At 38.8% G+C, this 25,602-nt stretch overlaps 1 protein-coding gene across 6 annotated transcripts in view; it reads left to right on the plus strand.

Annotated features, from left to right (window-relative positions):
* Positions 1-25,602, plus strand: part of FGGY (FGGY carbohydrate kinase domain containing) — a 133,948-nt gene that overhangs the window by 14,053 nt on the left and 94,293 nt on the right. For all 6 annotated transcript variants that reach the window (XR_011337807.1, XM_069861919.1, XM_069861923.1 and 3 more), the window contains exon 5: positions 5,898-5,986. Coding sequence is in view for 5 of the 6 variants with exons in the window: in XM_069861919.1 (XP_069718020.1) it covers positions 5,898-5,986 (89 nt within the window). In the remaining variant the exon portion in view is untranslated. The remainder of the gene's footprint in view (positions 1-5,897; positions 5,987-25,602) is intronic.

A 25,602-nucleotide genomic window follows, 5' to 3' on the forward strand; every position in this document is an offset into this window, starting at 1 on the left:
GTTTGTCCGTACAACATGAATATCTAGATGTCTGTGCTGTGGCAAACCAGCACTACAGCAGTGACAGCAGTGACGGCACAGCTTAAACAGAGCAATGTAGGAACTGCAGTGGAGGTTTGTCTAGATCTCGAATTAGGTTGTTAGCATGTTTTACCCAGACAAGCACACGATCACACAATTCCAGGTTGGAAGGGACCTCAGGTATCATCTGGGCCAACCTTTTAGGTAATATAGAATTTAAATGAGATGGAACCCTATTGGGTTGAACCTTAAAAGTATCCCGTGTAGAGGAATCTACCTCTCCCTGGGGAGATTATTCCAAAGTTTAACTGTTCTCATGGTGAAAAATTTTCTTCTGGAATCCAATCAGAATCTCCTCAGGAGCAAGTGTTACCCATTACCCCTTGTCTTTTCCATGTGACTCCTTGTAAAAAGGGAGACTCCAGTCTCTTGGTGGACACCCCTTCTGTACTGCTACATGGCAATAAGGTCTCCTCTAAGCCTTCTTTTCTCAGAGCTGAACAAACCCAGTTCTCTCAGCCTTACTTCATACGTAGTAGAAGAAAAAATCTTGTTTATTAATTTCTGGTTGGAAATTTTCTTGTGGCATATGCTAAAACAATAGGATGCTTGTTATGTTTTCCTCACACTACTGACATTACAAATCAGCGATTTCTAAACAGATCTGGTCCCGTTAAATCAGAGGTGCTGTAGCATGTTCTAAATGGGTGGGAGATGCTGGACTGGGAGTCGGTGTTTGCTTGGTAACCATTTGCAAACAAAGTGCAGTTTTCCTATACTTTGCTTTCGCAACTCTCTTCTTAATATTGTGCATAAAAGCAAAGAGACTCCTTTAAACAAAAAAAAGCACTTTGAAGACTGAATGGCTAGTAAATAATTTCTTTGCAGTTAATAACTGAAATCAATATTTTTTTGAGTAATGTGTTTTTTCTGGCACAGCGGTCATTTATCTTTCTGTATGTTAGAGTTCACGTCTTCAGCTACAGCTGCCTTGTTATGCATCATTGTTCTTCTTTCTGTACCCCTATGACTTGCAGCAACTGATGGGATAATTTGCAGAAACAATTAAGACATCTTTTGCTGTGGCTGTAGAGGGAAGAAGAATAGTGGCTGTACCAGCATTAACTTGGCAGCAACTTCTTTGTTGACGCATGTCTTCTTCCTTGCCTTTGCAGCTGGCTTTTTATTTTGTTGAATATGACTGGTAAGATTTTGCCATTAAAATAAATAATCAACTCTATGTTAAGTGAGAACGAGTCCAAGCTACTGGATTCAGAACTGACCATTTAAGTAGAACTGTTTATGAATGTTCTAACAGTTCTGTTATCAAAATCCATATGTAGTGCAGGCATGTATGCATAAGTTGTACTTTGGACTGTTGAGTTTGGCTTGTAGTTGCAGTTGCTAATCAAGCAGAGGCACAATTTAGAAAAAGGATTGACAGCTGAGAGTTTTGAAGCACTTGCAGCTCTAAGTATGTCCTGCTTAGTCTGTCTCCCAGCCGTATCTCTCCACTCCACTGCAGTGTGATGAGACTTACAACATGCACACAAAGTGTCCTTCTTGCCCTCTTACAGCTTCTGCCAACTGAGCCTTTAATGTGCCTGGTCTGTCCCTCTGTAACCTTTTCTGACCTGGACTCTGCTGCTTGCCTGACTTGTGGTCAGGGTGCCTCAGGGATTTGAAAGTACTTGCATGTATCTAGGACAGTGTCTTGGTGGCAGAGATGGTGTGTTGCAGCCAGGCAATTTTCTCCACCTTCAGCCGTAGCCTTACCCAAAGAGGTTACTTTACAAGACCCTAGTTCCTGCCTCAAGTTGGATCTGGTAAGATTCAGTTAGTTAATGTTTTACCAATTAATTTAAGTGCAACCGGTAGCTGCAAGATTGATCAGTTGCCAGTCTTGGCTCTTACAAGGACAGGTTTTCTGCTCATAGTCTATCGTGACTGTCTCAGAATAGTTCTATCATGTGGCTTGGCATCCCATCTAAAGTATGGGAGATCCAACTTCTAAGTTATTGCTTTGTCTGAATTGGAGTAGGACATCAATTTCTTGTATCCCCATGTATGTGCACTTTAAGTCTTCAGTTGTTCTTTCTTCCTTTCGCACAATATATCATATTCTGTAATTTGGAAAAAGAGAGGCTGATACACTACTTAATCTACTATTACACATTGCCTGGGAGACTGAGATTCAAATTTCGGGTTGAACTGGGAAAAGCAGACGGTTTGTCAGTGGACAAATCTCTCTTCTGATTTTCAGATGACTTCCTAGATTTTGACCTGATGCAGAACTTGAATGCTCATATCAACTTTCTTATTTTACAGTAAATGGTAAAACATTTGTTTACTTCCCACCTGGTTTTAATCTATGTTTATAACACATCATTTTGGGATGATTTTTTAATTTATGGGTTTTGGCTGCTAAGTGGCCATGAAGTTCAGACGGATAGCCGGTGCTAAATCAGATGTCTTCCATCTAGTCCATCTTTAGTTAATCCCATGGCCAACAGAGATCTGATGTGAAGGCTGTCTATAATGGCATTTAATAATTAGACTAATATTTAATTTGTATTAGCAATAATAAAATTCAGTTCATCTTTGGTGTTTATACACACATTTTACTTCTGGTGGGGGAAAAGAAAAGCATTTTCACAAACATTAGATGCCTTAAGATCATTTCATCTTACAAGAAAATTGTGTTCTCAGTAGGAGTAGAAATCCAAGGTTTCCTATACAGAAACAAATTACATCAGCAAACTAGTAAAATATGAAGGTGAAAGCTCTTTCAGCTTTCTCAAGGAGAATGTGCCTCTAGGTGTCTCTGAAAATAATTGTATCAGATGCTGGAGCTCACATGGAAATCTCTGTGTGTATTTTCAGTCCAATTAAGTGAACAAAAACATAACACAGTACAAAATTGTGCAGTATGGCTTCATGATAATCTTTTGACTTGTCAAGGAATAAATGGGCAGTGGAGGCTTTTCATGTGCTCTGTATCAGTTCCCTGATCCCTCACCATCCGAGACCCTTCTTGTCTAGGAAGATTACGAGACATTGCACTTAATTATTCCTAAACTCTTTGACCCCAGGTATTTGTGATTGTCTGCAAGGTTCTCAAAAAAATATTGTTTAGAGGTATAGTAGTTAAAAAAACCAAAATAATCAGAGAGAGGTGAAGGAAGGGGACTCCATAAGTACCCAGGGAAAATAGAAGAATGGGATTAGTTTCTTTACAAGTGAGTTTGGAGTGTGAGTCGCAGGATATGAATACAGCATTGGGAATGTTCCCGGATCTTTTCCACAAGCCGTTTAATGTGGTCACAGATTCCTGACTGTGAGTGAAAATAAATTAGAATTAACTTCAGTGAGTGTCGAAAACATGGAGACTTTTAAATTTGTTTGGAAAAAGCATGAGGGCATGCTATGATTTCTTTTTTGTCTGTACTAATTAGTGATGACAAACATAAAGATGGCAAAGAATGAATCATTTGGATGTTCAAGAAACATTGTATTTTAGTGTCACTAACATGTGGCTTTGGGGAATTCTTGAAGTAATAGAATAAGGATCCAAGGAGTATCTTTGATAAAACAGTTGTTTGAATTGGACAGTTACTCTTAATCTAATTTCTTTTGTGATTAGCATGAACAGCCTAACTACTTCAGTCTCTTCTTGAAGTATACTCCCAATACATAATAGTTTATATTACCAAAATAATCGGTCCAAGTGACCTTTGTACTACACTAGGGAATACCTTTGCATTCCCATACAAAGTTAAATCCGGTGTGAGAACTTTTGGGAGGCAAGCTAAGCCCAAATGCTTAGGAACAGACAACCAAAGGTTGTGTGTCTTATGTTAAAAAGCTGCAATGAAAGCATTTGTTTTTTTTAAATCAATAGGAACTCAGTAAATTTATAAACTTTTGAAGAAAAGAAGACAGACTTTTTTGCATGATCCGAAACTAAACAAACTGTTGGGTTTTTTACTTTACTGAGTTACATCTTGGTTTCTGGAATCATAGATTCAGTTTCAGTAACTTTATGGACTTGTAAGATTTTAGTTTAAAATCACATAGTATCTGAATTAACTTATAGAGTAAAAAAGGTATTCCTTAGAATTGAATTATTTTTTATTCCATTCCATTCAGCATGTATGTTCTTGGTACTGCATGTAATTAATTTTTGTTCCAGAGAACTGATGTCAGCCTTTTAAATACAGTTAATTTAAATTGTTGTGCTTGTTATCAAGAATTCATTGTATAATTTGAAAAAAAAAAACCAACCCCAAACTTGGAAAAAGAATAGAATTGCAGAGCTGCTAGAACCTTTGCTGAAATGCTTTGGCTTTCTGCTCAGCTGTGTGCCACAAGTTCTTACATGGGTTTGCAGAGCAGGGTGCTCAGAGTTGCTGTTGACAAAGTGTGTTTCTCTAAAAAATCCTCTGCTTCTGCTCTCTTATGTAAGAATCTTTGCTTGAACTTATGGAGAGTAGGTGAAAAAGGTGGGACCTGAAAGCTAAAGACAAGAAGGTAAATAAATTATCCCTCAGATTTCTTGTTTAGAGGTGAGGACCCACATAATTTCCTGTCTCACGTGCTTCTGCTCTGCCTTAGCCTGCTAGATGCAGCTGTTGACCTAACTCGTGTTCTTGCTGAGGTTGTGCCATCTAACAGGGCTCCGTGCACAATGAATCTCATGTAGGATTTGCATTTCTAGTACAACATCCATGGCATGGGCAGGACAGAGGTGCTCACTCTTCATGTCACACTGGAATAAAAGGTGTGGGGAAACTTTGGGAAAACGTTCTTCCCAGTCATCACTGTCTGATAGCTGTGGTAAGTGTGGAGATTGTTTTGGTGGAAAAGTAATTTTGAGAGTATGCTTTGCTATCATAAGCTGAAATCAGGCTGACTTTGGAGCTAGAAATAAAGAAGAGAGCCTGGCCTGGGTGTTATGACTGGCCCCTCCCAATAGATTTCTGGCTTTCAGCACCACTAGGTCTCTGCAGAGTGTAGTGGTAGCAACTCTGTTGAAATGATCTATCTTTGTAGAACAGGTTTTTAGGAGTTTATCCCAGGGTTATCAGGAGCTTGTAGGTATCATATCCCCAGGTAGAGGGTTTTCCTGTAACTGCCTTGAGCTCCTCTCTCAGCTGAAGAAATACTGTTGATCCTATTTTTGAATGGAAACTTAGGCATTCATGCTGCTCTGTGTGTTGTTTGCATTTTAAGGAAATTTTGCAGAGGGAGCACCATTTGCAAAGATAAACTTCTGTTGATTGTTGGTGTGAATTCATGTGTATGCTGTGATGACAAGTGTAGGATGGTAGCATGCATTTAAAGCTGATGGTTATTGGTTAGTCCAGGCAGTTGAGAGCTCCTGAATGTCCCAGCTGTGGAAAAAAGCTTCACTGAAAGCTTACAGGATCGTATATGCTTCGATCATATGTCAGCCGTTTTTAAATAGATTTGAAGGCTTTGTTCTTGTGCTCACAAGGTGGTTCGTTTTCTTCCTGTAGTTATTATTAAAAAATATTGAATTTAAAATGGTTAGTTTTAGAAATGAGGGCATTCTTTAGGCAAATATTTTTTTTGAGAACATTGTCTATTAACTTTGAGACTGCTCTGATGCTGAACAGCTGACGAGGATCTGAGAGAGCCCGCATTATTGATCTGAAACATGTGCCTCCATGAACTCTTCATGGGAAACTCTTCTTATGATCAGTCTGTGGTGGGGAAAAGGCTCAGTTCTTCAGGCTGTGAATCACTGTGAAGGGAGTAGAGCAGACTGGATGAAGCTTTCTTAGTTAAATTAAAATAAGGACATGATGATGCCTGGTCTCTAATATCTGCATTTCTAAATTTTTTTTTGTTAGAACTTGCGAGAATCGTGCTGGGAGAAGGCAGGCTACTTCTTTGATCTTCCAGATTTCTTATCTTGGAAAGCCACTGGTGTCACTGCAAGGTATGTTCATTATGTTTTGGTTGCCTTTGTCTTTTCTCTTGTGAGTGTTTCTGTTTGAATTAATTTTGACTGGTCATGGTGGTATGTACATCTGTCTGTAATGGTTCAAAGCATCCTGAATCTATCTCCTGCTTCCATTCTGCATTCCTGAGCACAGTTGTTCCTGTGAGCGGTGTAATGCATAGATTCAGTATGTTGCTACAACTGTCAGTTAATTGGTCTTGTACTCCATTTTGGAATATAAATATCATTGCTCTAGTTACTGTGAAATATGCTTCTAATAATTCTTTGAAATCTGTTTTCATTGACAAATTTATTCACTTTTTTGAGAACTGGAAATAAAACTTTGCCAAATGGGAAGGATCTGGTAAATTCTTGTTTTAAATGGTCACTGCACTGTAAAACACTGCAGCTATATTGTTCCCCAGAAGTATCCCAGAATATTTGCTGAGCAAGTTCCTTTGAGGGAACCCCTTTAAAATCTTGATTGAAGTGACCAGTACAAGTGAAGCATATTTGCAGATAAACAAGACCTTGTGAAAAGTGAGGTACAATATTATTTATTTAAAATTAAGTCTGATGGACTGATTACATGCCCACCTCAGTGCAGTGCACATATCAGTCTAAAATGAAAACTGGTCACAGGACAGTTTTAGTCTCTCTGGAAATGGGAGACACAGATCTTTTTGAGTACTCTCTTTCTTTCTAGTTAGTTTCTATGATTGACAGCTGCTGTTTAAATATCTCATATTAAACAGTGGGAAAGTGCTATGTTTGACTTTTGTTTTTTTTTAAAGAAAAGGCATAAAGATTAATAGTTGAAGGACTTATTAGGTGATAATTGAAAGGACGGTATCTGACTTTCTGTCAGGTTCTGCTGTATCCTGTATAGCTACGAACTGTGTAACGGAAGAACATGTCTCACCCCAAAGATCTGGCAATCTAAGCAGTCCGGTCACCTGACCCAACTCGAACGTCAGGAGGGTAAATCCCAGGCTCCCAGATTAAATGCCATGCAGGGTTTCCATCTTGTGAAAGTACTCAAGACCTGAATTTAGAATTAGCAGCCTTTGATCAGCAGACCCGATGGAGAATGGCAACTGCCTTTTTGTCATTATCAGTGTAAGAGAGCAACAAATCAAGTGCTCCTCAAATTTAGACACAGTCATGTGTGAGAAAAGTAGCCACCTGTCCTGAAGAGAACCTTTTTGAGGTAGTTGGAGCATATGATGACACAGAAGATAGGTATGACTAAATGTCACTTTTGGGGGTTACATATTCTTGCAGTTTGTCAACTAAAAGTTCTGTTTAATAGGACAGAGGAACATTTTCATCTGCTCTTACATGTGGTAGGAGTGTCTTCATTCTACCATTCCATTCTTCATTCAGGTGAGAAGGGCACTTCCTACTTGGCAGGGAGCCCTGATTGGAACTCGGTTCCAAACACAATTTTAATTTGGTTTTGCGGCCAAATGATGATTAATAGATGGGATAAAATGTGTGAGCAAATACTGAAATTGTGCTAATGGCTGAAGAAGCTAAAGTACAACACAGTTCATGCAAGCTGGAATTAAATATTATTTGGAATTTATTTTTAAAGAGAATTCTTATCTTGCTCGAGTAGAGGGATCTCCAGCACTGATGACCAGAGTTCCCACTTTTCCAAGAGCTTGGTATGGAGCAGGAGGGCTCTTGGAAAAGCGAGAACTCTGGTCAAGAGTGCTAGAGATCCCTCTGCTCAATCAGCTTGCTGCATGTACCTGTTGGAGGTTATAATTTCTGTGAGGTCTCTGGGGAAGGGCAGGTGTTTTCTTGGGTGTGATGTTAGTGCCCAGCACTGTAGGACCCTAATTCCTCCTGGAAACTTCTGTTACAATAAATACTATGAATAACAGTGAAAGAGTAAGCAGATCTTACAAACTAATGATTGCATTCTCTAGTGCTCATCTAACCTGTAAAGGAGTAGAGTCTGAATTCCTGAGGTTAAGATTTTCAACCTTCTCTTCAACCTTTGTATGCAACCAAAATGTATGGCAGGAGGTTTAGAAGGAAGTTAGGAGGGGATGTGTAGGAGCTGAGAGTGTGATAGCAGAGTTCCTGTTATCTGTCCCTCATGGATGCCTTAATTTAGGGGGCAGTGGTGTTTGTGGATTTGGGGAAGGGATGGGAAGAGAAAGATACTGCGGGCTTAGGGTTGTGTGTTGTCAGCTGGCTGTCATAGCTTGGAGTAAACCTTGGACTGACTAAACTCAATCTCTGGTTTTGCTTTGGAAGTAGGTCTGGAAAGGGAGGCAACAACAGTGCCTTTGTCCTGCCTGGCTTTCGCTTTATGTCTTTACATGCACACTTTGTGTGTGTAACTTTCCGGAGGTGAAGCAGAGGATCTCTCTAGGAAAAAAAAAAAGTTGTGGAAGATTGTACTCAAAACTGGAGCTGGGTGGATTTGTTTGACATTTTGATTATTTGAAAACTTTTTGATAATGTTGCTGAATGTTGCAAGGGAAAAAGGAATTTTGGAAAAAGACTTTATGGGCAAAGTTCCAAATAGTTTGTTCCAAATCCTCCTTTGCTGCCTTGATGTGCTCCCTCGAATTAAGCCCATTGTTTTGTTTTTAGTGGAATCTCTTGTAGGACAACAAAGAAGGAAGAAAAAGACAGGAAAACAGGACAAGGGATGCTTTGTTGGAATCAAACCTGATTTTGTTTTTCTTCCTCCGCTCTCCCCCATGCACACCTGTTTCTTGGGAATTTCCTTGTAGTCTGATGAAGTAGAGTAATTTGTCCTGCATATACTCATAATACTAAGGAAGTGTGAATTTATCAAGTATGAGATTCGTTTCTCCCTTTGAGCACAAAGGAGCCTTTTCACAGGGCAAGACACAGTGTTAGTCATTGTGAATCATACATAACTTGACCTTGATAAAAAAAAAAAAGATTTATTTTCTAAAATTTTTTTTGATGATGGGGATTTTACCAAAATAAATGCAATTCCAATGGCACTTTTATGGGAAAGACTTCTGCATGAATTGAAACTATTACTCTTGCCTCTTAAATTTTTAATGAGCCCTTAAAACATTTTGTATGTATTTAACATTTAAAAGCTATGTATAGTCTTCTTGGCTTCAGTGAGATTACTCAATGCACGAAGTTAAGTAGCGTGTGATATCAGGATTTGAAGAACAGTTCTTGATGTTTGTTTCTGAGTGTGAAATTGTTTGTCTTTCACTTTTGATTCTGCTGGCTTGAACTGCCTTCTAGCCAAGTTTTTCCAGTGGATATATAGTAAACAGTAAATGCTTCTTACCTGAAAGGTAGAGACTCAAATTCTGAGACTGTCTTTAAAATTGCTATGCATCTCATCAAACAGTGTCCACCCATCACATACAAAGGATAAGTTCCAAGTCATTGATCCCTTTTGTTCCTGAAAGATTATTGCCTGCAATATTCCATATTAAAATTTATTTTTTATTATTTCTCCTTTGGGTTAATGAAAGACCATTGAATTGTTCTGAATGATCCGGACAGCTGATTATTGTGCGTTAAAAAATTTCACTGACAGCTCTTTAGTTAAAAAATTTGAAGCTTTGGAACTTTCCTGCTCCTGCCCCTTAAGGTTGGAACAATGAGTATTGGTTTGGCCACTTGAATGCTCAGTTGTTTTGTTTCAGAAATGCTGTGGAGAGGAAGAGAGCACTCTTTTTTTTTTTTTTTTTTTCACAGATACATTAGCAATGCTTCTCAGAGGCTCAGCACTTTTACTCGTGGTGAGTGTGACTCACTGCTCTCTTCTACCCACCATCTATAGCCTCTGATAACTTTTTCTTTATATGGTATTTTGAATAAAGCTATCTTAATAAAATCTAAATGCCTATCTGGTTTAGTTACAGGTTACTGTATTGTGGCTGGAGAATTCTTATCAGAGATGCCTATCTGCAATTTTATTATAATTCTGAAGTCTCATGAAGGGTTACATTGCAGATAAGAATGTAGCTGAGCTGTTAAATTAAGTAGAATTCACACACAAATTTCTCAAAGTTTTTTGAGTGTTTAGATCCAGAGTTCTGTTTCAGGGCCACTTTCAATCATAAGTGACTCACTCACTGGAAAATTAGCTAGTCTGTACTGGATTTACAAGGTTTAAGATGAGCTGTAACCAAGGAGAGATGGAACCTGTGGAGGAGGATTTTGAAACACAGGGAAGAATGCCGATGTTGTTGAGGTACAGCATCCAACATCATGCTATGAGCCACCTCTCAAAACTAAAAACAAAAGTTGGAAAAAACAGAATATTTGTGCAGAATAATTTTTTTTAATATTATTGCACTCTATAAATATTCATATTTGGGGAAAGTAATGTGTTCTTTAGTAGGGGCTCCATCTCATAAATGAATGTTGACCCAAATAATTTTCCTGTGGAAATACTTGTTCCATCAGTCTTCAACTACAGCCATCATGACAAGGAAAACGGTGTAACAGAGGTGTTTCATGTACTTTTGGGGGGGGTCTTTTGTAAATTATCGCTTTCCAACAGATCTCAGGATCATGAGCTTCTTCAGATAAAATCAGTTTTACAAGAAAGAAATTGATACTGTTATGGTAACTATGGAGGGTAGTGTGAAAGACAAATGTTTGTGGTTCATAAGAAACATTTCTGGGAACCACATAGCTAATATCAGGCTGTATCTGTGTGTGAGAGAGAGTGATATCTTTCTAATACACAGTATATTTATAACAGGAAAACACCTGGATTATTTTTTTGTCTTTCATTTATGAGAATGAGACTAGTTCTTTGGCTTGTGCACATTTAAATAGCTGGCTCTTTCTGTTAAGCAGTAATTAAGCCCTTAATGTTTATTGGTAACCTGTTGTCAATTGCTTATCATTAGGGCTAAAGGTGTGGATTTAAATCGAGAGAACTCTGATATTAGCAGAATTGATACAGAGTACGCTGGGATAAGTAGAAGTAGAGCCTTGTCCATTTCTGAATTGCAGTGATGGAAGCTTGTAATAAAACATTAAAAGTAGGAAGGTGCTTTTGAATCCAAGAATCTGGATTCAAGCCTGTGTGATTTGGAAAAGTGAATTATATCTGCATGTTGGGAGGTGTTTAGGCAGCTGATTAAGTTTGAGAATTTGATTCTTGTTCATCCCTGTATGGGTTCTTCAGCTGTTAAAATCATACATACATATACGCTTAGAAGGTGTCTTGTATTTCTCGTTGTGAGGTATTTCATCACTATGGTTAGTGGAGTCCTCGCCAAATATTTTATCCAGGTAGGCTGAAAACTTCGAAAAGATAGAGAGTTTGAAAGAGGAGCTTATGTTTAGAGTCACTGTTGAAAAAGCAGATTGATGTGAGTTAAATGATTATCTGAAGGATGCCTGTGTCTTTTTAAAGGATTGGGCAATCCTGGTTAGTGAGATGTGGTAACTGGAGCAGCACAGACACCAGATTCTTGGGGCCAGCAGCCCTTCCCTTCCTTCCTAGCCTTGCCATGACTAATGTATACTCTTTGGCTGGGATTCTGGCATTTGGCTTATTCTTGTTTATGTTTTGTGCCTACTTCAAAAGATGCCTGGTCTAAAAATTAGGCCACTCTCTCTAGAAAGAAAGGGGCTAGGGAATATTTCAGAAAGCTTTCGTGATTAGCACTGCAGCCCATGTGGCAGTGATGGTATCCTGAATTGCACTCGGGTTTGAGTCCTGTTTATGAAATGAAACCCAAGACTTCAGACTTGCAGACTTGTTTGGAGAAGTCTCTGGAGAAGGAAAATTATCTTGAAGGGCTGGTTGGGAGGGGAGGGATGGTGTTTTTGTGGATTGGACAAACAAAGTACCATGAATTTCTTGTCTTAGAGCCAAAAGCAAGTGTCCCTATGATGGTATCTTTGCCAAATAAGAGAATTCCACTTCTATCAGGCCTTTAATAAATTCAAAACATCTTCGTTGGAGACCAATGACACACAGACTGATCCAGTGTAAGAAAATAGAAAACGTATGGCTGTAAAAGTTATCAGGACTGTGAAGGGCAGGTGCAATGTAGGCCATCACTGTTAATTTTTTTTTTTTTAAATTAAATTATGCGTCCTTGAGTCTGCAGCGTGATCTGAAAGAGTTCTGTGTGCTAAATACAAAAATTGTTAGCAGGTCTCGTTGATGTTAGCCAGGAAGCACACAGGCAAACAGGAAGCTTTAGCCATTGTTATTGTACAAATGCCCTTTACAAAATATTAGCAAAAGAAGCTTAATGTGTTTTCCACAAGAACAGGAGCCCTTCATACTGTCTAACTGTATCAGCAAAGTGAAGAAAAACTGCATTGTCTCTTTCCAACAGCTTTGACATACATTGAAATGTTGCATTTCAGAGACTTGCATTCAGGTCTTCAAATATTTACTACTTTGATTATTTTTTTTAAGATGTGAGGATTGTTAATTAGCTGTGACAGTATCTGGCCCTTAGTTTTCTATTGTGTTCATTTGCTGCTAAAAAAAAGGCAGCTAGGTCAGTATAGAAAAGGATCGGGGGCAGGCGCGGTAGTAGATGTATTACTGGCAACTTGCCACAGAGACAGTGAACTCTGAGCCAACCATGAAGTCATTTTGAACTCAGGGAGTCTCACTAATCCAAGGCGATGTGTCTTAATTTGACAAAGCAAAGGCTGCTTGATAAGCAACCCCTCTAGAAATGCTGTTAAATGGGGGTGTTTGTAAGTTTAGATTGTGGACAAGAAATGTAGTGATATGGAAGGAATCATCTTGTTTTCAGGTTCTTACTCCCCCAAGCCCAAAGGCAGTCTTGGCTCTGTTCTCCCCTGCAATTCGGGCTGTGCAGTGGCTTGATGTGAAATTTGAGAAACATATGTAGTTTTCTATTTCAGGAAAATGATCTCAGGGATTGAATGTGTGTTTTGTTGGCTGTTAAGCTCTGATCTTGCCTAGTGTGGTAGTTTGAGAGTGTGTGGATATGCAAGTGTGTGTGTCTGTGGCACTGTGACATTCTCCAGTGCTTTAAAAAAATAATAAAAAAAAATAGTCAGAGTTTATATATTCATTGCTGTTGAAGTTCTAATTTCATCAGTCTGAAAATGCAAAATCCTACATCATAAGAAGCCTCTTAAATAAATATAATGTACATCAGAAAATGTTTCTGTCTTTTGTTTTTCCATAATAGTCATTAACATTTACTTAAGCTGATGAGTAGTACACACACTAAGTTTTCCATGGAAGCAGAGGAGCTATGTTTAAAGAACCCTTTCATTGTTGATCCTGTGCAGAAGGAATATATATTGAGATATATATGAATAGTGTAATTCTTCGCTTCTCTGAGGGTCAGATAATAATCTCCCCTTAATAAAGTTTATAAAGACATGCTAGGAGTCTGAGACCCAGCTTGCTGATGTGCTGAGTAGTGGTGGGATGGGGGAAACTGTGCTTCACTGAAGCAAGGATGGAGCAGGGAGGAGGAGTATCAAAAGAGATTGTGTTATGGCCTTAAGTTCTGAGGAAAAACAAGGTAGAAACCACAGAGGAGCTTGTTGTCTTTCAGTTCTCTTGTTTCCTTACAGTCATCTCAGTTCTTTTCAGATGTAGGCTTGGTGTTCAGGAGGTGCTTGTTTCTTTTGCTTCTTAGCTTCTGTGGTTGCCATTAGGGATCAGACACCCATGGTACAAGGCATGTGATAAACAATCTGTTATATTTTTTTTAACTCTTCCTTATATGAAATGCCATGGAAAGCTCCATCCAACAAAGCTCTTGTCCATGTGAGACTGGATCTCTGTTCAGCCAGAGCAATGTAACAATTGCTTTTTTGCATAGATTTGGACCACATAAGAAAATAGCCATGTTTATGAGGTCCTGCGTCATTTACAGCCCCAGCAGTGTTTCAATGTGCACATATATAATGCATGTATTCATAGTAAATTCTGAAAAAGCACACCCCCGAAAACAATAACATTCCAGGAATGTTCTCATCCAGTGAAGGGAAAGAAAACTATGTAGCGTGATTTCTGTGCGTTGCATGTGCATATAATCCCTAAAAGTCTTAAAACTTGCTTAAATTTATTATTCTGCAAGAGGCTCTTTCTTTCCTTCTTATTTTCTGAACTTTCCTCACAATGTAATATCCTGCATAGGAAAGAGCCTTAATAAACTCAGCCTTAAAATGCTCTTCTTGAGCAAGGTGGTATTATTATTTTAAAGGTGGGAAAATAGCCATATAATTTGAAGGGTAACATTTTTCTGAGTGTTTAGCTCGGCATCCAGTGTTCTGTCTAATTTTCAGTGAGAATTAAGTGTCCTGTTCCACAGGGATTTTCACAGATCACACTATAAATTATTTGTTCTGGTCCAATTCCTCCTCCAGACTTCCCAAACAAATGCTTTTCACCACCAGTGTTCCTCATATCCTATTCATTGTAATACATGGCTGTAACAACACTCTTCACCTGGAAGGCAGTTTGCTTACACATTTGCTTTATTTTTGTTGTCTGCCCACCTAAATCTGTTTAATGTTAGTTACTTTCACTAGAAATTCTTATTGTGCTGTAGGATGACACTGATGGTGTCACGATTGATGTCTCTCTAAAGCACCATTAGCTTACACAGAATTTTTTCTCTTATTTGTTTTAGCATTCATATTATCCAAAGAGGAGCTTTTTAACTTGAAATGTAAATACCCCGATAACGCAGACTTCAAAAGAAAGTGATTCTTTGCCCATGGCAGGGATACCAATTTTGCCAAATCTGTAACCTTCAAAACAATATACTTGTATATTTGACCTGTCATTGCCTATAAAAATAAGCTTAAGATGAATGATGCAGTGCTTTCAAGAATGTGTCTACAGAAAGCAGACACTTCCACATACGTGTTCCATCATTTCTTCATTCTGGTAGACCATCTGCTGCTTTAACGAGGAGTAGGATCTGGTTATTGATTTGGTGTAAGTGCCTGTCTATGCCTTCTACTTACACTGAGATAGTGAATGCTTTTACTGTAGCTTGCAAATTGATGTTGCCAGATAGTGAGGCTGATATTACATAAATATATAATGTGTTATAGGAAATCACCAAGGATTTGTTTTTTTCCTTCCCCAGTTCTTTATTCGACTGCCATTCCATTAAGATGCTTATTACATGAAAGGTTGTAATTCAGTCTTCAGTGGATTAAATGTATATGTACTTATGGAATCAAATACATCCTAAGTAAAGATGTTTATTTTCTTACTACCTTCTTTAATTTAATTTCAATGGTAGGACTCTGACTGTCTGACTGGAGAAAAACAGATGAACCAATAATGACTGTGGTGTGATGCAGTGAAGATGACGGAAGTTATGCTTACTGGTTTTCTCATCCTGCTTGCATAGGAAACTCAGTTCTCCTGTGGATATGATAGCTGAAATTTCAGATTCTGTCATGGCTGTTAGTTTTATTTTAAATCTAGGGGTGATGTTTTCTATTATATCTTTTAGACTCAGCTGGCTTCAAATAATACTTGGATTTTATATGAATTTGGCTCAGATTGTTCATATTTGGCTTTTAATTGCCTCTGGAGCTGCTAATCCAAGTTAAAACCTCAGTTTGTCCACTTTATTTTAGTTCAAGTGTGCTAGCTCACATTTGTCAGCCTGAGTTATGTGCTTGCCAGTGTTCTGCATTATTGATGTATCCTTGGACTCTCCTGAGTGAGGATTTGGAAATGAAGAGCATTCTTCAGAGAGCCTGTTCCTGTGTTACCCACAGGGCTGCAGTCAGCTCAGAGCCCCAGAGCTGCGATTTTCCTGCCATTGCTCCCAGACTCTGTGTGCCAGTGGCTGTTAGAGTAGAACGGAGACCCAGGCAGGTGGCGTAGCAATTGCCTGTAATACCCACATACAAGGAATTTCTGTCAAAGTGGGATAGAAAGTAGGAGAGCCTTTCATGCTGCAGAAGCTGAGCAGGAAGAACTTGCCTGAGGATGCACAAAGAGAGTCTGGATCTGCACAATAAGGTGTTTTTATACTTAATGAGGAGTGTTGAAAGGGGGAAACATGCCACAAAACAGAAAACTGTCTTCCTGTACTTTCAATCTTGTGAGATTCCTTCCATGAAACCGTACTTGGGAGTTTGTGATGCTGGTTTGTCATTGTATATAAATACATAACATGGGCTTTTTTAAGAAAAATCAGTATTTTGATGTAATTTTACTTTCAAGAAAAAAATTAAGCACACTTCCTGATTTGTTCCATACCCTGTTGTTCTTGCCATCCCTGCTTCCATCCCTCAGGCTCTGTGGGCATATGTATGCAGCCTGGATTTGGAAAGAATGCTTGATGTAGTCTCCTTCATGAATAGTAACTTTCCTATGTCATGTTGGCTAATCCTTGCCCATGGTATATATAATTTGAATGTGTCTCAAAGACAGATTAGAGTTCTTTAGCATTCCTCGTTCCTCCTGCTGATGCTAAGGTAGCACCAGGTATGAATATAACCGGGCAGCTCTCTGGAGGGATTCCAGTTTGTTTCAAACTTCCTGGTTTTGTATACTTTGTCCTCTAGTAACTCTTCATTTTGTATATAAGGACAGTTCATAAACAGATGTTGGATAGCAACATGGTGCCTGAAATTTCCTGCTGTTTCTGACCTGCCTGTAGCAACACAGACAATCTGTATTTACACCAGTGAGCTCTGCTGGTAATCTATCTAACTAAATTTCCTATTAACTCTTTCAGGTTATATCTCTTTGAATTTGGATCAAAAGAAAGTTATATTTACTTAAAATGTTACAAGTCAAGAGATTGCCTAACCTATCAAGAGTCATGTTAATTAGTTAATTAAAGTAGTAGATGCTCATTTGCTTTGGCACAAACAGAATAACAGGGAGAGAAGGGAGGAGGGAGAGTAAGAAGAATGATATCCAAAATGACATATCCCAGATTATCTCGTAACTCTGATACCTACTGTACTGGTGGAAATCACTTTAAGCTGATCTCAATGGCTTCATCTGCTGTGTTGTTTACTTGCTTTATCTGACTGAGCCTCTGTTTGTGTGTATGCACACGTGTGCCTAAAACAGGGAATACAGTTTTACATCATTAAATTTGAAACTCTGCTTGGAGGACTATTGCTCAAGAAAAGCACATCGGGGCAAGCTTTTGAAAATGCAGACTGGTTTAGAGAAAGCATTTTAATGTATTGAAGCCTCAAGCCATCTACCACTGCTCCTGAGAGCTCTACCTGAAAACTTCCAGGGCTGAATAATTTAAGGTTTGGGGGGTTAATCTTTCTACAAGAAATACTAGTCTGATGTTTTATTTTCTTAAAGTCTGAACTCCACATACTTTTTTTCAGAACTGTTTATCCTCACTCCAGACATGAACCTTGGAAAGGTGGCAGAAAAAACAAACAGCTGCTGTGTTTTTGGGCAGTCTGCATTCCGTTAAACTCTCTGAGATCAGACTTGTGCTGAGATTTTCAAATTATTTGTCCTAGGGCTTAACCACTTTCACTCCTGCTTAAAAGTTAGCGAGTTTGCCATACCAGTGCTTGTGAGAGCTGTCAGGCAGAGCCTTAATGACTCAAGAACTATGAATATATGATGTGTTCTTAGGGCTTTTTATTATTGCTTTATTCCAACTTTACCTACCTCTCTAATCATCTTTCCATTTTTGGACTCCAGTCTTTTTTTAACTTAAGCATTTTGCTTAAGATATTCTAGGGAATTTTGTTTTCATTTTGAGGTAAATTTGATGCGTATGGAAATGTTATTAATGGACCAAGGTGGAGGTAATAAAAAAGGCTGTCACATTCCAAAGGCCCAGAGTTGGAGATTATCTTCTCCAGGCTTCGGTTTCTTTCCTTTGCAAGTGGGGAATGGGAAGAAAAGCCATCAGTCTTGCGGCAGTGTTTTGTGCCCTCTTTGTGAGGTCTCCAAAATGTGTTCTCTGAAGATGGATGTAAGAAGAGGCTTGTCTGATGAAGTGCTAAAAGACTATTTAGTGGCAAGGGCCTTCATGTGGGTTTGCATGTCAGAGAGACATGAAGGTGCTGCTTCTACTCCTGCCTTGAAGTAGCATCAATCCCAAGCATGTCTTGCAATTTCCTTGCTTTCTAGTTCATGCAACTGCCCTGAGTAAAGAGATTGGTTGTACCAGGTCACTATTTTTCTGATATGGGTTAAGTATATTAGGCAGGGTGCTGCGACCAAATGTCTGTTTACTAGCAACTAGAGTTAATGGAAAAACAAAGCAGTCAATCCAATTCTGAAGGGCTTTTCAGTTAACCGTGTTCATTCTTCTGTTTGGGCCTTTTCCAGCAAAGCACTTAGGCACGTGCTTAAAGTTAAAGCATGTGTATAAGTGCTTCGCTGGTCTGGGTTCTTTATTTGCTGTCCAAGCCTGTTGGTATGAGCAGGCTGTTGGTTGCATGAGTGTTTGAGGGGAACTGTTCTTCTTACACTGTCCATGTTTCTCCTCTGAACATCTCATCCCCTTATGGCCCAGAAAAGATACTTTGTGATTTCAGTATGACACTGGTAACGATTTGCATAGACTGTACGTTATTGACTGAGATTAATTGGCACAGATCATGAAGAAATTGTGTCTTTGGAAAAATCAAGGTCAGTCCACCGGGAGGAGTTTTTACCTGATGTCATGCTCCAGCCAGGCAATCTGGCTGGCAGCACTTAGCAGGCAACAAGAGCATCTTCAGACACTTAAGCCACTGGTAATTTAACTCATAGTATGACATGTTATTCCTTCTTGCAGAAAATTCTCTTTGAGTAACTAGTACCTTTCAGATAGCACTTGCTGATGGTTTTTTTTAATTTTGATTTAGATCTGTTTGTTTATTTCTATTTTTCATTACTGCAGTCCAGAGTTGCATTTCTCTGATTACTGCAGGACAGCAGGTCTTGTGCTGTCCCTCCTCCTAATTTTCATACCTTCTGTGGCAAGTCAGGACAGGACAATTCAGTTAAATTGAGACTTTATATTCCTGTCTGTGATTTGCAGTGGTGAAAGTTGGCCTTTCACCTCTAGAGCCATCTTAGAACATCAGCGAGTTAATTTTCTTTGTGCTTTTCTTCATCAAGGTGCAAACCACTTTACATTAAGGAAAATTGCCTAATTATGCAGAATGTACAGTGTGATATTGCTGACTTAATTGCTGGAATTAGTAAGGACTATCTGTGTAAAGTCAAGCACAATCCTGCAGCTGCTTATGCAAACAAGTGACTGACATAAATTCTCTAGTTGACGTCAAAGACACTCTTGGTTCAGGTCAGGTTACTCACACCTAAGTCTTTGTAGGACCAAGCTCACAGATCAACAGTAGTTTGCAAAATTGCATTCAAAAACATTGTTCTTAATTTCTCTTACATGAAAATGTACAGGGTTTCTTTGAAGAGTAATCTTTATAATTCCATCAACTAACTTGATAAAACACACAAATGGGGAAATTCTTGAGTTTTGGTTTTTTTTTTCATTAAAAAGATACAAAGCATTAAAGAGTATAGAGTGTAAAGAGAAAAATATTTGAGTGTTGTTAGAACTGCTTGGAAGAATTCATTAGAGTTTAGAACAGTGGTAAACTCCACCCTTCTGGTTCAGCCGTCACCTTTCACTGTGTTTAGTGTAAGGCAAGCTCAGGCATTACCTGCCTTACCTGGGAGGGTGAGCTCTGTCTCTGAGAGCGCTGCGGATGTTCATTCCCAGATGAAGTTGTTTTTAAGATTTAAATGAATGTAAAAACCATTGATGTCCACCTTCATTGTGTAACAGACATCTGGAATTAGAAGGGCAATATCTTTCTTTTAGTCACTCTTCCAAGAACCTGTGGGTTGGTTTGTCTGATTGTTATAACAAGCCAAAGGGAAGGTTCATTTTGTCCAGTGCCTTCTCTTTTGCAATGACAGCAGAAATTGCTTCAGATGGAAAAAAGAGGGAGAAATCCTAGAGCTGATAATGTGTTAACCTCTTTCTGGGGAAAGTTCTTTTAAATCATGCTCAGTTGATGAGGGTTTATGTTCCCTTATATTATTCCTCTCTATTATTATGAATGGAAGCAGTCTTGATATCCATGTAATGTAGATGTGGGTTATTTTGTTTTGGGTTTTTTTCCTGTTACAGCAATATCCATACCCTTTGTCAACTGCATGATGATTGCTTGGTTTGTTTTAATGTCTTTAGTGCTGTATTGTGAGGAATAATTACACCTGATTTAACTACTCCGTAGCCTTCCTTATTTTTTGTATTGATCTCCCATTCTTCTCCCTGCTGATGTAAATAAGCTGGTTTTGTCATTCTTACTTTATGGAAATCTATGTATGCTTATACTCACTTCTGTTACCTGTTTTAGGACTCCTTGTGATTCTATTTGGCAGCATTTGCTTTGTTTGGTTTGTGAAATCACGCACCTATCCAAATAATATATTGATCACCCTGCTTCTTGAGGTTTGCTCAAAGATTTACCCTCTTTCTTACACGAATACAATTCTAAATGCAAGCTATCATCATTGTCATCATCATTATCATCATTATTCTTGTTATTACTAAATAGAGTAGGCACATTGATACTGTCATTTAAAAGTTTAAAATACAAGCCCACAATACAGCAGGTGATGTATGTGAAATAAGCCATCTTGCTTTTCCTTTGATTTAAAGCCTTACCTTAATATCTAACCATCAAAAATGTTTTTAAAAACTGATACTAACAACTATAAATTTGGACCAAAATTTAGGAGTGACTTGTAGTTTTAAGAGTATACCTTGACCGAATGGATTTTTGTGGCGAGAGGTAACAACACACCTGTGCAGTGTTGCCTGTGTAGGAATCCCTAACATGCATCATTGATTCAGGTGCACATGGCAACACAATCCTGTCATCCTAACTTGAGTAAGACTTGAAGGTGGTTTGCCTGAGTAAAGAAGGAGGGCTCAGTATTGGAGTTTAGCATGTGAAATTGGATCAGTCTGCATCAAAATCTACTTATTAAAACTTTGTTTTATTGCAGTACTCTTGGCAATTTTGCTGCTTCTGTTCTGGTTTCACTTAGGCTTTGTCTGGCCACAAGTGAATGACAGCCTGAGTTCCAGTTCAGCGTAGTCTGACTAAGCTGGTAAAAACTCCCATTAACTCTGCTGACGTTTCTTCAGTACTTTATCTTGCACAAATATTCAAGTACTGTGCTAAATTAGCCTCTCGACAGTTTTGACGTTAGGAATAGACACATTATTTACTTATGAATTAGTAGAATATGCCCTTATAATGATTTGTGAAGAGATTTCTGAACTAATAGTTCTCTCTCTCAAAATATCAGTGTTAGGGTTGTAAGGGTGTTGTTTTTCTCACCACTGTAGTTCTACTTGATTGTATGGAAACAGCATAAACCAGATCATGAAGTGTAGCATTGCTCTTTGCTAGTCAGTGCATGGAGTGTCATTGTCCACACGGCTGCTGGCCAGACATTGTCCTCAGCATCATGCCGCACTTTCTAAATCACTGGAGATGTCCACGCTGCTTCCTAAGTCTTTGTGCTTCCTGAACACGGACATTGGTGGTGCATGTCCTGTGGATCCTTTTCATACCATAGAAGGATAAAGTGCCTTGGAGCTAACAACTGTGATCTTCGTGTACCCTGCTGATGCCAATCCTGTTGAGCAATGACGTCTATTATAATGCAGCTAAGAGATGTGAGGATACGTGTGGCCTTGTGATGGCCAGCAGCCAAAGCACTGGCTGGTACTGACAGATGTGTGAGGTGATGCACACGTGGATGTGAGTAGCGGTGTGCTGCCCTTACCGTACTGTGAAAAATATACTTTTCTGAAGGGGGTAATCGCCCTCTGTCAAAAGCCATATGGTGGTGAGGGAGCTTGCCTGAAACCTGACTTCCTTTTGCTTGGTTTCTCATAGTCTTCACTTAATCTTTTGACTAACTTCATTGAGTGTTTGGTGAAGCCTTGAGCTATGGTAAATTTGCTCAAGCTTAGACTTCCAGAGGAAAGCTGTGTGCTGGCTCTGTATGCTGATAATTTCAGTTCTCATTGTATCATAGTTTTAACTGCCTGAAAAAGGTAACAGAAGATGTTTATTAAATACAAGTTCTTAATTGAAATAGATATTTGACTTCCTAATGCAAAGTGGTTTGCTTGAGAGAGTATATTTTTCTGAATAAATTGAACTGAAGCTGATGTTGCGTAATGGCAGGAGGTAAGTCCAGAGGGCAGGCTGCTGGATATGTGGACTTTATTTCCAGTTTTGCTTTTCATTTGCCTTGCCAGTTTTGGATGATTTTTATAACCTCTTCTCTGTTTATTAAGCTTTTAAAACTGAACAGTGATTCAGTTTTATATACATGCACACTTCTTGTTACTCTCATATTTAAAGACTTAGCTGTAGCTGTGCATAAGGAAACTTTTAAAGTGTGCAGCAGCATCGTGTCTGAATGGTGTCTTTCTGTCTGGGTCTCTAGACTGACCCTCTGAAGTTTAAGATTCAGTTCAGGTGTCTGAATGAGGTTTATGCTTTGTCCCTTGGCCAAGTCACTCAATTTCTTTTGCCTATGTTTGCCATCTTTTAAGGGAATGGATTAATATTTCCAATCCCACATGCTATGTCTGATTTGTCTAGACAATACATTTTTGTGTCTAGGACTGTGTCTCATTATGAGTTTTTCAACAATGCTGAAGACAATGGGCTTGAATCTTGGTTGGGTGTCTGTAATATAATACAGAATGAAATTAATAAAAAAGCAAGCTGTCTGCTGACTGTTTGCTTCCCTTTGCCTCATGACATGGTGAGGCGTATGTGGGTGGATAAAATATTCTTATTTTGTACTTTCTGGTCCAACTCAACGTGTTTGGCTAACTGCATCCTCAGTGTGAATCCACTGAAAGTATTGGATGTACCCAAGGGATTAATCTGACTCGGTATGTTGCATTTGAGATGGGTGGTTCCCTTCAGGTCTGATTACATCACTTCTAGGAAAACTGAATTTAAGAATCTTTAAATCTTTTGGTAGTGTATTCCTACAGAGAAAGGGAAGCACTTTTTGTTTGTTTGTTTTGTTTTAAATTGGACTCTGTTACAAATAGTAAACTTCATCTTGTTTTAGTCAGTGTGATTCACTCTGTTGTATGACTTTTCTGACATTTGCAGTGTTTGATGCATTTATTTATACTTTATAATGGACAGATTTAAATAGATTACAACCAACAGTTACAGCGGCAGACACATTCTACCAATCCAAAGTCAATATGGGTATGTGTATAAATACTTGTGTGTGTTTATGAAAAAGTAAAACGTGAGTTTTCCTACCATACATACATTCATGTATGCTTCCATATCTCTGGCAAGATGTACAAAGCTTACGTTTTTAAGGTACCTTATTCAACAGAGCATTTTAATTTATGTGGTTGGTCCTCACAGTCTGAGTGTCACAGATGTGGTTTTCCAGCAGTCTGTCATTAAGTTTGAGATCTATCTGTAAAATACAACATCAGTGTCGTACCTCTTCCGGAATCCAGGAAACACCTACACTTTATACGTCTCAAGATACATCTGTGCTTATTGTGGTGGTAACTGGAGGTCACTCTTCACTGTCTGGGGTGGTCAGTAGGTTGATACCAAAGTTTAAAGCATTTTGCTGCTTTGAAACCTTGTGTTGCTATGTAGTCTTTGAAAATGATCCTATTGTTGATCTTTTTTTTTTCTTTCAAAGTGGCACCCAGGGTTTAAATATAACATGGAATTCACTCAGGGAGTGGCTGTAATCAGGAATTAATTATAGATGTGGGTGTAGAAAACTGTAAATGTGAATTGCATTTTTCATACAATAGAATCTGTCCCTTTAATAAACACATATTTGCTTAGAGAATTTGTAATTTATAAAGCCAGCCAAAAACCTCCTAAGTATTTGCAGCATGAACACCAAATACTAGAGTGTGCTTTGAGTTAATTACTCCTTTTTCCCATTTATAAAAATAATTTTAACTTCTTGATTTACTACTTGAAAGGCTTTCTTTGCTGCTCACGGTTGGTGAGGTCTGGGAGTGGGACTTCAACACGTGCGTGTGGAGGTATGTGCTCACAAGAGTCAAGAGTCCTGCTTCTATCTGCTGTATTCTGACTCATGGTAATATGTCTGCGTTGAAATGCCTCCTCTTCTCGAGGTCCTGGAAATAATCTGCAAGGAAACTTATGGTTGTACAAGAAATAGTTTTCTTCTATTTTCTTTCTTGATATTGTCAAGAACTTATATAATGCTGAGATGGTGCTGCCCAGCAAGAGAGCATGAAGACAACATTTGTGAAACATTCCTAGCCAAAGCTTTTCATGGTGCAACCTTTGCCCTAGTTGGAGCTCCTGTATGGGAAAACCAGTCATGGCCATGTCTGTCTGGTTTGCCTGCCTCTGGACAGCTGCCCTTTGATGTATAGGGACCAATTTTGTGCTTGGATCTGTAGCACAGATTTCCCCCAGCAGTGATGAAGTCTGATCTAATACTTTACAAGTTCTGTAAAGAAACTCTCCTTTTCACTTCCGTGGGAACTGGACAAACCCTGTTACCCCTTGCAGCCCCATGCACTTCCTTGTCTGATAAATAAGTTCTGAAGTGCTGGTGTAGTGCCTAGGTTTGTTGGTCAGAGACCTGTTTTACATTTCTAGATAAAAGCTGTGCTACTAGTCCTGCGAGACTTCTGATTTCCTAGGTGTGAGGCCAACAGGGCTGCTGATTACAGGCTGACTAATACTTAACCCAAAATTTAGTCTTGGTGATTGTGAGGGAGTCTTTTAGGTTCAAGCAATCTCACTGAGTCAGCAGTGTTCAGAAAAAAATGGAGGGAACAGTTTATCTTGAAATCAACTAATAGTTTAAGCACCTGTGAAATCTTTAAGCCAGAAGTAGTACTTCAACATAGGGTTTTTTTCAACAGAAAAGCAATTCACTTGAAAGGGTTTGGAAAGATATTATATACAGCCAAGTATCAGTGTCATCATTAGCTCCAATGTCTCAAATTTACAGGTCACAAGCTGTTCCCTGTCTTTTGGGTTGGTGACTTTGTGGATTGGTATCTTCTACCAAACTTCCACACTTGTAGTAAAACCAAATCTTTTCTACTATAACTTTTTATTTTGACCTGAGCTATCTTCTGAGATTCAGTTCAGGAAGATCCAATTAATTTTTGGAACATTAACTCTTGAAGGCTGAGATCTGGAGTTTAATCCTGTTTCACCTGTGAAATAGGTCAAAATTGCCATTGGCCATAATGTTAACAAATACTGGCTTTTCATTGCAGCATGCAGAAGGAAGGAAATTCAGTCTAGGGTTTTATGTCTATACTTAAATATATTATAGTTTTGGTTTTTTTTTCTGTGCAGTCTTAATGAAGATTTCAGAGTGGAGAGAAAGCTTTGATTAGCTATTAGCAAGAAATTTTCTGCTGTGAGGGGTGTGAGACACTGGAACAGGTTGCCCAGAGAGATCAGGGATGCCCCATCCCTGGAGGTGTTCAGGGCCAGGTTGGATGAGGCTTTGAGCAGCCTGATCGAGTGGAAGGTATCCCTGCCCATGGCAGGCAGGTTGGAACTGGGTGATCTTTAAGGTCCCTTCTTACCCAAACCATTCTATGATTTAA

The sequence above is a fragment of the Phaenicophaeus curvirostris genome, chromosome 8 (genome assembly GCF_032191515.1).
Source record: "Phaenicophaeus curvirostris isolate KB17595 chromosome 8, BPBGC_Pcur_1.0, whole genome shotgun sequence".
NCBI lineage: Eukaryota > Metazoa > Chordata > Aves > Cuculiformes > Cuculidae > Phaenicophaeus > Phaenicophaeus curvirostris.